General features: G+C 41.1%; 1 protein-coding gene across 2 annotated transcripts in view; it reads left to right on the forward strand.

Moving 5' to 3' along the window:
- The window catches only part of LOC134614241 (uncharacterized), a 142378-nt gene that overhangs the window by 114123 nt on the left and 12747 nt on the right, over window positions 1-15508 (forward strand). For both annotated transcript variants that reach the window (XM_063457814.1, XM_063457815.1), the window contains exons 13-17: window positions 8094-8177; window positions 8436-8555; window positions 10528-10622; window positions 11387-11492; window positions 14683-14805. In XM_063457814.1, coding sequence (XP_063313884.1) covers window positions 8094-8177; window positions 8436-8555; window positions 10528-10622; window positions 11387-11492; window positions 14683-14805 — 528 coding nt within the window. The remainder of the gene's footprint in view (window positions 1-8093; window positions 8178-8435; window positions 8556-10527; window positions 10623-11386; window positions 11493-14682; window positions 14806-15508) is intronic.

Consider the following 15508-nt stretch of genomic DNA (forward strand, 5'->3'; position numbering starts at 1 on the left):
CATCCTGGAGGGTGGTGGTTATAGCACTGTAACACCCATGGATCATCTAGAGCGATGGGCTGCAGGTAAGACAAAAGTCTTCTTCAAAGTGCATACATATAAACAATACAAACATACTATATGACACATTGAATTAGAGGGCTGAAATATTTTTTTTCCAGGGCTGCTTTCTGTTCCCAGTCCGGCCCTGGGTACTGCTCCAGAGACTGGTTGGCACGTTCAGCAGCTCCATTAGACTGGGATGGTAAGCAGAAGAAAATGAGAGAGAAATACCCATCTCCGAACAAAAGGCTTTCCAGAACCTGGAAATAAATTGGCTACCCCTATCGGATACAATAGATAAGGGAATACCATGTAATCGAAACACTTCTCTAGCGAAGATAAGAGCCAGTTCCTTGGAAGTGGGCAACTTGCGAAGAGACATAAAGTGAGCCATTTTGGAAAACCGATCTACTATCATTAGGATGACTGTGTTACCATTCGAAGGGGGTAATTCAACAATAAAATCCATTGATAGATTAGACCAAGGTCTCTCGGGAACGGGTAACGGATGCAACAGCCCACAAGGAACTCTACGAGAGGATTTCATACATGCACAAGTAGTACAAGCACTTATATAGTCAGTAACGTCCTTACGTAAGGTATCCCACCAGAAATACCGAGAAACGGCTGACACCGTTTTGGAAATACCAGGATGTCCAGCAGTCTTAGTATCATGATACAGTGACAGAATATCCCGTCTCTCGGGAACGTCAACGAACAATTTATCATTAGGCCTCTCGCTAGGTGCCATGCTTTGTTTCGCTTGTATGGCCTGCAAGAGGGACGAGGAAATAGACAATATAGTAGTTGCTATTATCCTGTCTGGGGGAATGACAGGAGTGACATCAATCTCCTGTTTGTCAATAGTCTCGAACTGTCTGGACAGAGCGTCCGCTTTAGTGTTCCGATCACCTGGCCTATAGGTGATTATATAATTAAAATGAGACAAGAACAGTGACCACCTAGCCTGCCTTGAAGACAATCTTTTAGCTTCTCTAAGGTAGGATAGGTTCTTATGATCCGTAAATATGAGGATAGGATCCTTAGTGCCCTCTAACAAATGTCTCCATTCTTTGAGTGCTAAAATGATAGCAAGGAGTTCGCGATTACCCACATCATAATTCCTTTCTGCTTTGGACATTTGTTTAGAAAAGAAGCCACAAGGATGCAATGGCTTGTCAGGAGACTCTCTTTGGGATAAGACAGCACCTACTCCTATATCGGAAGCATCAACCTCAAGTATATATGGCAATGAGGGGACAGGATGCTGTAAAATAGGTGCAGAGGCGAACGTAGTCTTAAGAAAGTCAAAAGCCTGAAGTGCCTCGGTAGACCAGGCACGTGTATTGCCATCCTTTTTAGTCATACGAGTAATAGGTGCTACGATAGACGAAAAACCTTTGATAAAACGTCTATAATAATTAGAGAAACCCAGAAAACGCTGGATGGCTTTCAGACCTTGCGGCAGAGGCCATTCTATGACCGCAGCGAGCTTCTGGGGATCCATCCGAAAACCCTTAGCGGAAATCAAATACCCTAAAAACTGGACCTCGGATTGGTCGAATAGGCATTTTTCTAGTTTGCAATAAAGACCATTAGCAAGAAGGGTCTTCAGAACTGTCGTAACATGTCTGTGATGAGTGTGTAAGTCTGTAGAATATATTAAAATATCATCCAAGTACACAATAACAAATGAGTGAATAAAGTCCCTTAAGACATCATTAATAAATTCTTGGAATACTGCTGGGGCATTGCAAAGCCCAAATGGCATGACGGTATACTCATAATGACCTGACCTAGTGTTAAAGGCTGTCTTCCATTCGTGGTCCTTTTTTATACGTATCAAATTGTATGCTCCTCGAAGATCTAATTTGGTGAATACCGTAGCATGTTTGAGCCTGTCAAACAATTCTGTTATTAATGGTATAGGGTAAGCATTTTTGATGGTGATTTTATTAAGACCTCTATAATCAATGCAAGGTCTTAAATCACCTTCTTTCTTTGATACAAAGAAGAACCCCGCTCCAGCCGGAGAAGAGGATCTCCTAATAAATCCCTTGTCTAATGATTCTTTAATGTACTCCTCCATGACACGGTTTTCTTGAACCGATAGAGGGTACACCCTGCCCTTGGGAGGTATAGTGCCAGGCAACAAGTCAATAGCACAATCGTAGGGTCTGTGAGGCGGTAATTTGTCAGCCTCTCTTTTATCAAAGACAGTCTTTAAAGATAAATACTGAGAGGGTATAGCCGTAGACAAAGGAGGAATGGTAGGAACATTAATAGAATTCACAGGCGTGACTTCAATAGTACATGACTCATGGCAGGCTTCACTCCATGATTTTATCTGCCCTGTCTCCCAGTCAAAAATTGGATTGTGGGCACGTAACCATGGATACCCTAACACCAACTGTGAAGAGGGAGAGGTGATGACCTGGAACCGAATGGTTTCATAGTGTAGAACCCCTGTGTACATGTGTAGCGGTGCAGTCTCGTGAGTAACAACTGGAGATATCAATGGTCTACCATCTATGGCCTCAACGGCCAAGGGTATCTCCTTCTCCCTGATGGGAATATTGTTTTTCTTTACAAAACCAGAGTCTATAAAATTCTCAGCTGCCCCAGTCAACCAGGGCATATATATTTTCAACTATACAACTCTCTCCCATATGTAAAGAAACAGGGAGAAGCAGTCGGTTAGGAGGCAATGTAGGAGACTTAGAAATCACACCCAAGGCCAGTCCCCTATAAGGTCTTAGGTGCGAGAGTTTTCCGGGAGCAAAGGACACTCCTTTACCATATGGTCTCTCCTACCACAATATAGGCAGAGTCCCTCCCTTCTCCTATGTAATTTTTCATTATCAGAGAGTTTGGCAACCCCTAATTGCATGGGTTCCTCTTCAGATACTTTTACACTCTCCGGTGTATTAACTCTGGGGTGAATAGGTGTAACAAAACGTCTATTCCTGTTCTTGGTATAGAGCCTGTCACGAATCCTATTATCTATATCGATGAGGTAGTCAATAAGGTCCTCTAAGGCAACAGGAAGCTCCTTAGCTGCTACCTCATCCAATATAGAGTCTGATAAGCCTTCCATGAAGGCAGTAGTTAACCCATTGTTGGTCCAATCTACCTGTGAGGCAAGGGTACGAAACTGTATAGCGTAATCAGCTACAGACCTAGAACCCTGTTTAACCCTCATTAATGCTCTCGCGGCATTCTTAGACCTTTTCATAGTGTCAAAAGTTCTGCGAAAAGCTGTAAACTGTGAAAGTCATGCACCATAGGTCCATTAGCCTCCCAAATAGGGTTTGCCCATTCAAGTGCTTTGTCGGTAAGTTGGTGCATAAAGAACCCAACTTTAGACCTCTCTGTGGGAAATGAACGTGGATACATCTCAAAATGAAACTCTATTTGGTTAATGAACCCTCTGCATGTCTTGGAATCCCCTCCATACCTAGGAGGAGGCGTTAAATGGGCCGTAGCATTAGGCACAGTCGATACTTCAGGAAGCAGGGGTGTAGGAGGGTTAGGTGCGGTTGCTGGAATGGTTCTAGCTAAGAACGTCTGGAGAGCCTGAGCTATCTGATCCATACGGTGATCCTGCTCTACAAATCTAGCCTCATGGGACGCCATCTGTTGAGCTAAATCTGCGGGGTCCATGGCCCTATCGTAATGTAACGAGTATATACCCCTACACGCAGGATCCAGCCTAACAGAAGACAGCACAGAGGAGAGATACGTCTACCGGACCTTAGAGTGGCGGACTCGACGTAATAGGAGAAGTACAGAGTCAGGAACAATCCGAGGTCAAGGGCACAAAGAGACAGCGTAAACGAGAACTAGCCGGGGTCTGGTACACAGGAATCAGTAAGCCGGCAAACAGTACAGACAAGGATTAAGCGAAAACGAAGTCAGAATACAAAGCCAAGGTCAAATACGGAGAAACACAACTGAACACAACAAGCACTAAAGGGAACTGTAACAGAAACCACGATAGGGCAAGGAACTAAGGGAAAAGGGTGAGTATAAGTAGCCTTCAAACTAATGTGATTGGCTCCTGTCACTTCCACACCCCCAACAGGTAAGTGTATGGGGTGATTGGCATGACAGGAGCCAATGGGAGCCTTTTTGCAATTTAGGCTCCCACTGTCTCTTTAAGAGCGCGCCCGAGACTCGCGGCGCGCTCTTAGCTGTAGGCGGGACACGTGACCACATCTCGCGGTCACTGCCCGTCTTCCGCGGCCGGCCCCCGGATAAGGTAAGTAACGCTACAATAATACATGGCTGTGTGTATAATATCCCAGGACAGTCAGTGTTCCCTGTATAGTTCTGCTCTCTGTATAATACAGGTCTGTTTGTGTATAATATCCCAAGACAGAGAGCAGCACTATACAGGAACACTGACTATCCCGGGATATTATACACACACAGATCTGTATTATACAGAGAACAGCACTATAGCATTATACAGATAGCATGTCCCAATCTCTAGACTACTAGTACCTGTCAACAGCAGCTCCCAGACATGTGTAACAGGGCTAAAGTGTGCGGCAGCTCACACAGATGATTCAGCTGTAAATCGCACTCGCTGGCAGAGCAAAACTGAGAATCCAAAGCAGCCCTGGAAAAAAATGTCTACAAGTCAATATGTATATATTGTACAGTAAGCACACAAGCTCACTGACATGCGCAAATAGGCTTACTGACAGACAAAACTCTCTGACTCACACACAAGCTTACTACAGACAAACTCACTTGTATAAACACAAGGCTCACTACAAAGAAGTTCAGGGCACAAACAAGCTCACTAAAGACAAGCTCACTGACACACACATGCTCACTAAATAGAAGCTCACTGACACACACAAGCAGTACCATCTTAACAGCGTTAAGGGCCCCCGGGCAGAGCAGTGCACTGGGGCCATTCCTACACACCAACTCACAGGAATAAAAATTTTAATTATTGATAGACTGCTGAGTCCATACACACAGTACACTGAATACGAACACCAAGAGACTGCTGAACACATACACACACACACAGATTTCTGAATGCACACAGGTGTTGCTGAATGCACACAGGCTGATTTATACACGTACACACAGACTGCTGAGTCCATACACACACACAGACACACACAGACTGCTGAGTCCATATACACACACAGACTGCTGAGTCCATACACACACACAGACTGCTGAGTCCAGACACACACACACACACACACACACAGACTGCTGAGTCCAGACACACACACACACACAGACTGCTGAGTCCACACACACACATCAAGCCTACCTGTTGCTGTGGGTCAGCCATCTTCTGGCCTTTGCAGCAGCATGGGCTGCTGCTTAACGGCGGGGGCGGAGCTTATGTGCGGGAGGCGGGGCTTCGTTTGGGGGCGGGGCCTGTGCCGGGGAGCCTGTCAGTGCTCTCTCTCCGGCCACAGACAGCCCCCAGCCTCCAGCTGAGCTGCTCTGCCCTGCATTCCCTCGGGCTGTCACAGACTGTTACAGCCCGAGGGAATAGAATCTAAACACATGGCCAGCAGGTTCCTGGCATTTGGGGGGGCACAAGGGGGGGCACAACATGATGTGGGGGTCCATGGCCCCCTCTGGCACCCCCTAGCGACGCCACTGTACACATGGAGGTCCACAAGGCACAAGGAAGGATTCCATACAGGCTCTGGCACGGGAGCGCCACATATGCAGAAACCCACACAGGTAACCCCATGATCGATGCATGACTCCGTGACTGGTGCTCCCTACGGTTCTCCCGACAATTAACCTCACCTACCCCGCTCACTCCTATCACACATAACCCAGACCTGGCAGGGGGCTGCACCGCTCTGAGAAATTTCCAAGCTACTGAAAGGGTCTACATACACAAATGGAGCACCGCAAACACTCTCAAACCGATAACAGACCTACTCCCGAACCACAGACCTACCCTGCTAGACAAATTTCAATACCACCAGATTAAGACCTATTACATAGCCATCAAGGGTAAGGCCTTTACCTTACACAGACCCCTGACGAATATGTATGCACAACCAGACAACACATACCACACGGGGTGTCAACCCTATACTCCACACTGATGTCCAGTGGAGACAGACCCCCACTGGGATTCACTGAAAAGTGGGAGCGGCCACAGGGACCGAACTCACAGAACAAGAGTGGGATAAAATCTTCCTACTGACACATAAAGGATCCATATGCACCAAATATCAAGAGACCAGCTACAAACTCCTGATACACTGGTACAGGACCCCGAATGCCCTCTGACACGTACACAAATCTATCTTGGGTGACTGCTTGAGGTGCGGAACGGATGCTGGCACTGGAACACACATCTGGTGGACATCTGGTGGAAATTACTGATTCGGACCTACCCCTACTGCCACTGATGATGCTCCTCAATCACACAACAATCCCCTTGACAGCATACAAAAAGAGCCTTACCATACACCTACTCACAGCAGCCAAATCCTTAATCCCAACACAATGGAAGCAAATGTATGCGCCCACCTTCCAGCAATGTGTGGCCAGAGTAGAGGACATCTAAAACATGGAAATTATGACAGCCTCACTGCAGGGTCGCTCCGATAAATGCACCCAGACCTGGTTCCCATGGGTTGAGTTCATCTCGAGAGGGGCTGGGGGGATGGGCGCGCAGGGGCTGGGGGGGAGACCGAGGCTTCATAACCCCCATACCTGTTAATTATCTAACACTGCCTATTCTCCCTATACTTGTTCCCTGAACCCTTCCCCTTACCTATCCCTTAGTAAAAAATCCACTTCAGACTCAGCCGCTTAAAACATCCTGCATCTAGAGAAGCGAAAGATCAACCAAATGACCAGGCTGTCCAACTCGGTCCCACAGACCATATCTGTGACACGATAGTACGGCGCTAGACGCCCGGGCCCCATGCGGTGCCTTAAACTAAACGTAGCAAGACATAAAACATCATTAATGGCCCTATGGTTACCACCCTACCTTTACCACTCACAAGACGAGATACTCTAGATGCACACGGCCAGTAGAAATCTAATCATTCTTCACCATCATAACTCACACAGTCCACGCCAATGCCTTAAACTGTCATACCCTAAGATGCGATCATCACAGTTACTATTAATGCTTGCAAACGCCTTTACCTTATGATACGCCTAAAATGTGTTTCAGTTATATCTTAATATTGTTCCTACTTGGCTAATAACGTAATCGCTACCTGTCTGAACTTACACTCATACCATAGATAGACCGAAATGTTAGATAGACGTACTCTGTTATCATTGTCCCACAGACAATTGTTGACTTTATAATGTTGTTATGTATCGTATTGCTATCTATTTCCTCTTGCACAAACAAAAAATTAAAAAATAAAGATTGTTAAAAAAATAATGCAAAAGAGCATTTTTGATAACATGTTTCATTTTAATTTTACTACCATAGGAGTGCACCACCTCTCATTGGTCTATTCCATGTCTCTTATTTACAAAGTGGGGTCTGAGAGAACCCAGCATGTATTTTACTAACCTTGTTGGTGGTGGTATAGTGGCAAACAGCTGATGTTTGCAGCACATTTTCCCTGTCTAGTGCAAACTCAGAACTTACTTTTGAAAAAATTAATGGTGCACTGGGTTGGAGGTGCATTAATAACTATAGGATAAATAGTGTCATGGTCCCATATACTACACAGTCTTTCTAGAAATGTCATGCAATGCACAGTCACTTTCCTCTTCAACTTCACATAACACTGTGTTATCCAACTAAGATAAGTGGATTCCATTAACAGTTATGTGAGTTCTCTAATCATCGTTAATATTACTCCACCATCCCATACATTATCTTTACAAAAGTAGGATATTATAAGTTCATACAAAGAATAATCTTTAGTAATTTTGCACTGAATGTGTTAGGCTTGTTAGAAAGGCTTGTTAGAAATAAATTAACCTATTCATTATGTGCTAATTGTACTTTTCTTGCTTTATCATTATACATTTTATTTTAATGTATTGTTATTTTATTGTTTTTTCTATAGGATACATTATCTACAGCCATGGACAAGTCAATTTTTACGTCATATGTATTACCGGTTCTACATACCTCAATCCTCATGCAAGAGGTAAAAAAAAAATGGGCACTCATTTATGGGAAGTAAGTAGGATGCAAAGTGCTGTGCTCAGAAAGCAACTGGACCCCCCTTTTTTAATACTTTTTTCTCTCTCTCTCTCTCTGTTCTGTTGAGAATGAAGAAATATTAACCTTACAAACAGTTCATTAAGATTCAATATTATGTCTCGTGAGCAAAAAAAATAGTATTACTTTTGCTCATTGTATATTCAAATGTTTTAACAGCATGATTTGTGTGTGTCTTCAACAGGGACCACCGCACAGGGTAATTAGTAAATATATGGACTTTGTAGACATTACAGGAATTAACAGTTTCCTAATCCATCTTGACAAATTTGTTGCGTTTAAACAAAGTGAATCCATTGTGAAGGTAAGAGATTTGTATGTTTGTCAAATAGTGGCACAATTTCATATTTGTAGCTTGATATAGTATATAGGGAGGCTTGTTTTTTTTCACACATGAACAGTAGAGATGTCCCAAACAGTTCGCCAGGAACTATTCGTGGTGAACATATCTTGTTCGCGTTCGCCACGGTGGGCGAACACATGCGATGTTTGGTCCGCCCCCTATTCGTCATCATTGAGTAAACTTTGACCCTGTACCTCACAGTCAGCAGACACATTCCAGCCAATCAGCAGCAAACCCTCCCTCCCAGAATGTGTCTGCTGACTGTGAGGTACAGGGTCAAAGTTTACTCAATGATGATGAATAGGGGGCGGACCAAACATTGCATGTGTTCGCCCGCCGTGGCGAACGCGAACAAGCTATGTTCGCCGGCGATTAGTTCTCGGCGAACTGTTCGGGACATCTCTAATGAACAGTTTATTTAATTTTTTTGCATAATAGTACAATTATACAGTTATACATATTGTTTTGTTCCAAAATATTAGAAAGCTGTACAACATTGTGAAAATGAGAGGAATGGGCTGAATTCAGCAGAACTACATTTCGACCTGAAATTAATCTCTAAGTCTAATGCACTGATCAGCCACAAAATTAAAACCACCAACAGGCAAAGTGAATAACATTGATTATAGGGGTGGAATAGCAAGTAAACAGTCAGTTCTAGAATTGTATGTGTTGGAAACAGGAAAAATGTCCAAAGAGATCTGAGTGACTTTGACGAGTGTCAGATAGTGATGGCTAGACAACAGGGTCAGAGTATCTCCAAATTGACAAGTCGTGTGGGATATTCCCAGTGTGCAATAGTGAGCACCTACCAAAATTAATGCAAGAAAGGACAACTAGTGGTCCAATTACATAGAAGAGCTACTGTAGCTCATATTGCTAAAAAAAAATAATGCTGGCAATGATAGAAAGGTGTCAGAACACACAGTGCATTGCCGTTTGCTGCATTCTATGGGAAGAAGGCTGACCATCGGAGGCAGTGTTTTGCTCTGGGCAATGTTCTGTTAGGAAACCTTGGATGTTACTTTGACATGTACCTACCAAGAGATTGTTACAAACCACGTACACCCTTTCATGGCAGTGTTGCTCCCTGATGGCAGTGGCCTCTTTCAGCACCCTGCACCATGTTACGCTGCAAAAATTGTTCAGGAATCTTTGAAGAATGTGACAAAGATTTCAAGATGTTGCCTTGGCCTCCAAATTCCCTAGATCTCAATCCGTGCATCTGTGGGATGTGCATGAAGAACAATCCCCATCCATGGAGGCCCCACCTCACAACTTGCAGGACTTACAGGATCTGCTGCTAATGTCTTGGTGAAAGATGCCAGAGGACACGTCCATGCCTCAACGCATTAGATCTGGTTTGGTTGCACGTGGGAGGACCTACACAATATTAGACATGTAGTTATAATGGTGTGGCTGATCAGTAGGATCAGGAGTAAGATCCAACAGGATTAGGAGTAGGATTAGTTCCGAAAAAAGTTCTTTGTCATATCAGTGATAAAATGACATATATATATATCATATTAACAAAGTAGTTCAATAGTTTATTTAAAAATGATTGTCACTTAAAATGATGCTAAAGCTAATAAAGTCTATTTACTAAACTAGGGTAACTTGAGAAGCAACTTACAAAAGTTATCATTTCCGGTTCTGTGGTGTTTAGTTTATAGACTGGGTTTTCGTTCTAGGCAGAAGTGTGGAAATTTCTGTCCTCAGATGTTTTTTTATTCAGGAAAAATAAAACATATAAACACTGTATACAAACATCTGTGAACCCAGTAACATGCTTAAATAATCTTCTGAGGTGTGTTTAGAAAGCATAGCAAGGAGGGATCTACTATAAGATCTATTATATGATTTTTTTAACCTGCCCACTGTTATATCTGTTTATTGTACAGTATTTCTGATCTTGCCTCTTCTTTACTGTTAGGTCAAAGAGTACCTGAATAAACTGAATTTAAAGGTAGCGACAGGGCCAAGATCAGAAGAAGCAATGTCAGTGTTAACGTTATTAAAGAACAAGGAGTAAGTCATATTTCATTTGCTACTTAGAATTCTTTTTTTGAAGATACTATTTTATGAAGATACCATTACATCACCATGGAAACCAATGGAATCTCCAAGAAAAAAATCTCTGCTGTTAGTGTGTATATATATATATATATATATATATATATATATCTTCCTTGGTATCCCAGTGAACTGCCACTTTACAAATCCCTATAGCACCCTCTATCTAATTTCATTTATATAACACAAGTGTGCTATCTATTTTGTTTTCGGGATTATTTATTAAATTGAATATTCAAAGTCAATTTTAAATGTAAGTAGCCCAGCTTAAAGCATAGCAAACTTACAGGGTTATTCACCGAAATAAAAATTCAAGGTGAATTCAACGTATATTTCAAACTAAAGCTCAAAATGGCCTATATGAAAACAATTCTCTAAGTCAGCTATACTTTTAGTTCAGTTATTTTGACCTCAATTTTAAAATACTCTTTGAAGCTAGCAAATTTGTTTTTTAATTCATAGCAATGTCTTGATGGAAAGCCTTGGTGTGAGACACTTTGAGCTACTATGTTTTCAGTATTTTTTTTCAGTAATTTTTATTCTGTAATGTATAATTGTCTGGACACTTTACATAGTAATGTATTAATCTACAGTATTGATATTTCCAATCTTCTAAGCTTTCCTTCCCTGGTAGAAGGATAAATGATTCATTTTAGTGTATAATATTTTCTTCAGATTTTATTTTCTACATTGCAGTATAAATTAGATTTTAATTGCAGGTTGAAAAGCACGCTAGATGGAGCATTTTGCTCAGAATATGACTCCCTGCTGGTTACTCTTTGCAAGGATTTAAAAGCACTATATTCGAAAGCACTTTATGGCAAAGTAAGTACATATTCCTTGCGGCTGCAAGTCTCCTGTAATCCCTATTTTCTACTGTAAAAATATATACTCAAGTTATATATCCCCTACTTAATACAGGCACTCCCTACCCAAAATAAGTGAAATACTATTTAGTAGATATTCCTCAATAAAAACAGGCATGCATTTAATTATGTATTTTTTTTTTAATTTAGAGTATATGTAAAAACAGCTTGCTAATGCTGCAGATTTTTTTGTCTGAAGTCTTAGAAACCCTCCCCTTATAACCCTGCTCAGACTTTCTGTGGCTGTCCAATCACAGACGTCCTAATGCAGCTCAATTAGAAGTCTTTGCAAGGCAGGTGTCCTGGGCAATTGTTGCCCCTTTAGTTTAGAATCAATGAGCTAAACTACCAGGAATTAACAGGACATGTTGTCTGGCAGGCAGGAGGGTGTAACATGGTTAAACTATTGTCACCCAGACCACTTCAGCTCATTGAAGTGGTCTGAGTGCAGTGTCACTGTCCCACTTGGTCCTGCAATGTAAATCATTGCAGTTTTGGAGAATACCTTGCAGAACTGAGACTGCCTCTACTGTCAATCAGGCAGCCCCTAGTTAGGTAGCCTAACTAATGCTGGATGTCCACATGCTCTGCCCTATAAGTAGGGCATAATGCACTAGTCATGCTCGCCACGTATGCGCATTAGCCCCCCCTTTACTCCCTCGAGTGACATTGGAGGTAGCCGAGCGCCAACCCATCGCCGAGGGACATCAGCACTGGAATGGAATAAATCAATTTTAACTCTTTACATGCTGGTGGGTGGGGACTTGGAGGGGGTGAGGTCCAGAAGGCACTATAATGTTAGGAATACATATTTGTATTCCTAACTCTATAGTATCCCTTTAATTTACAAAATTGCCAATTTCTATTGAAATCTGCACTTTTTGTAGAATGAGAAGACATACTCTTCACATATAAGTGCTTTTGGGGTCTGGAGTGAAAGAACACTATAAAATTAGGAATACAAACCTGTGGTTCCTAATGAAATAGTGTCCTTGTCCCCAGTTCTATAGAGGTCCTCACCACCCTAGTGTGTAATAGAAATTAACAAAATAAAAATGTATCTTACACTTTTTTTCATCTCCGCCTCCCTCAACGTCATCAAGGGGGCATGGGCTCCTTTGCAATGGTTTAATCCAATACTTCTCATAGTGGACCTGGTGTGGCAATGCTTTCCAGTGTCATAACACATCATGTGACCCGAGTGTCGCTCGGTCAGTGCCATAGAAGGACTTGTAGAAGCTGTCAGTATGACAGCCACTAGAGGTGGAGATAACGCTGTAATGTAAACACTGCAGTTTAAAAAAAAAATGGCAATGTTTTATATTGCAGGGTTTTAAAGGAGAGGACCACTGCACAAGACCACTTTGCTGAGATGAAGTGGTCTGGGTGACTGACTACAGTGTCCCCTTAAGGTTTGGCGTTTCAGTTCTACCATTTAGTGTGTATGATGTTGTCATTTTATTAACCCACTAACCAATAATATTTTATTTTAGTTTTCTGCATAATTCACTCCTGCTCCTATCCATTAACAGTTTCAAATGCAAGTAATAGTGAGCACTACAAATGAATTTCTAGGTGTGCCAACTCTGCAGAGCAATATCAGAGACTTAATTAGCAGATGCTGATAAAACCTAATCTCTCTGCAAAAATATCTCCCTACTGTATACAACACAAATAAAATAAGAGCTGTGGGTCCTCTGGACAAAGAGTTTAACCCCAAAGTGCTCCAGACAGTGCCCGTGTTACGCTTAACTCTATCTCCTTCTTCAACCCCAGCTTTAATGCAGAAGTCTTGGACTGTGTGCTGGTGATAGGCTGAGGGCGATAGCAGATGCTTTTAACCTATCAATTGCCTCACACTAGATAAAATTCATTAGAAAGATATGTACATTTTTAACAAGTCAATTAGTGTTTTTTCTCCCTTCATAAAAGTGATGATAAGGCAGCAGGAAGGGTGCTCTTCTGACGCATCTAAATTGTGGAAATAAATTTTACAATAACAATAAAAAAAAATAAACTGTTGCTATAGTTAATATTATTCTTGGTGATTGCGTAGTCTGTCTATGGATGATTCATATAAAACTGATGTTAAATCTAGTATTTTAGCTACAGATTGCATTCACACAAATAATCTGAAGAGACTTATAAAATAATTTGCTGCCACCTTCTGGTAACTTTCCAATATGATTTATTAGTTATGTGAGTGTAGCCAATATCAGAATTTCACCAGATTTTGTCATTTGGAAGTGTCCAAGTGCCGTCACATGAAAACAAAATGAAAGGATCTTTAACTAACCTAATCATTTTGTTTCTAATTAGGGAGTTATATACTTAACAACTGAAATATCAAGAAATAGAAAAGGGTGTTTTTTTAAGGGTTATTCCAACCACCATGACCACTTTAGTGACTGGGAAGCTTTTAAAGTACAAGGGGGACCTGGCAAAAGACATCGGGTGAAGGCTCTAAATTAAATAATGGGAGGTAGTTGGGACTACTAATAAAATGTAGAATGGGGAGTGAACATTCTATGCACCCCTATATTCTGACTCAAATAAAAAAATCCTGATAATAGTAAGGGGGTCAATAAATCTAATCCCTGCTAAATACAAATGTATACTAGGCATCAGACATCTTCTTTATTCTTAAATCTAATTTTTCAGTCATATTGATCCTCCTATACATTTTTTTTTTAACTATTTGCCTGCAGGTCAACATGATCAGCCGAAATGAAATCAAGGCTCTAATTAGCACGTAACAAAGATAGTAGTCAGCGTTTTTAGCAGTGTGAAAATATTTTTCCATCATACAAAGTGAAAACGATTCTCTATTAAAAACATTAGAAAAGAATAAGCTAAAGAAAGCTCTGCTTGTTCATGGTTGTAGATACACTTTTCAAACTCTCCATTGATAGGGCTTCTTTGAACGAGTGCATTATGGTGCTTGGAGTGTCCCCTTATATACACTAAGATCCATCTCCAAATAGTTGAAAAGGTTAATTACCATTGACAAGGAATGGTAAGATTAGCTGCTAGAGAAAGTTGAATTTGTTTTCAAGTTAGAATGTTATTTTAATAACTAGAAAATCTCTATCTTATAAATGTTATCTGGAATTCAAAAAACATTCTAGTGTTTAACATCTATAAAACAGGTGGAAAATATATTGGCATCTTCAGTTCAAAACGCCAAGCAACTATGGGAAGAAAACGAAGATCATATAACTGCAAGAGGGATTTTCAATCCGTACTATTGTGGCAACAATCCTATATATCAGGTAATCAGAAATTTGTATGTATGTGGTTTTCTGAACAGAAAGGCAAATTGGAAGCCTTTCTTTTATAACGCAACATTTTGTGTCATCTGCAATTATGTTTAATTTTTATATTGACTTGAATAGAGATTGCAATTGTTCTATGGTATATTATGAGCAAAACTTGATTCACCGTGAGACATTTTTATCAAACAGATAAGTAGGACATTGTTGATTGGGCTTATGAAAAGGCCTTTGCTCAAAATAAAATGAAATTACTAAAAAAAAAAAAATTAAAAGGGTAAAAAAATGATTATTGTGTATTTTTTACCAGAAACAACTTGAGTATGAAAATAAAAACACTAGTAAAAAAAACGGAGAAAAAAATAATATAGATTATTTGTATTCCCGTTAATATTCAGTTTAAAGGAATACTGAATGCACCATAACTACTACAGACCTCTGTAGTGGCTATGGTGACAGAAGTGCACTAACACCCCCTCCCATTGCAAGCGAGCTGTAGTCGTTATGGTTCTTGGAGTATTTTAAAAACCAATCACAAGGGATGAGCAGCCAGCAAGCAAATAGCTAAAATAAATAATTAAACTCAAACAATGTTCCCTTGGGCTCCCACTGAACCAGAGAAGACCCTGCAATGTGGTCCCTCCTATTTCCTCACATCTTGGGCAGCGGTATGAAAGTTAATATTAGAGTTGGTGGGCAACAT

Source organism: Pelobates fuscus, chromosome 6 (genome assembly GCF_036172605.1).
Source record: "Pelobates fuscus isolate aPelFus1 chromosome 6, aPelFus1.pri, whole genome shotgun sequence".
NCBI classification, from domain to species: domain Eukaryota; kingdom Metazoa; phylum Chordata; class Amphibia; order Anura; family Pelobatidae; genus Pelobates; species Pelobates fuscus.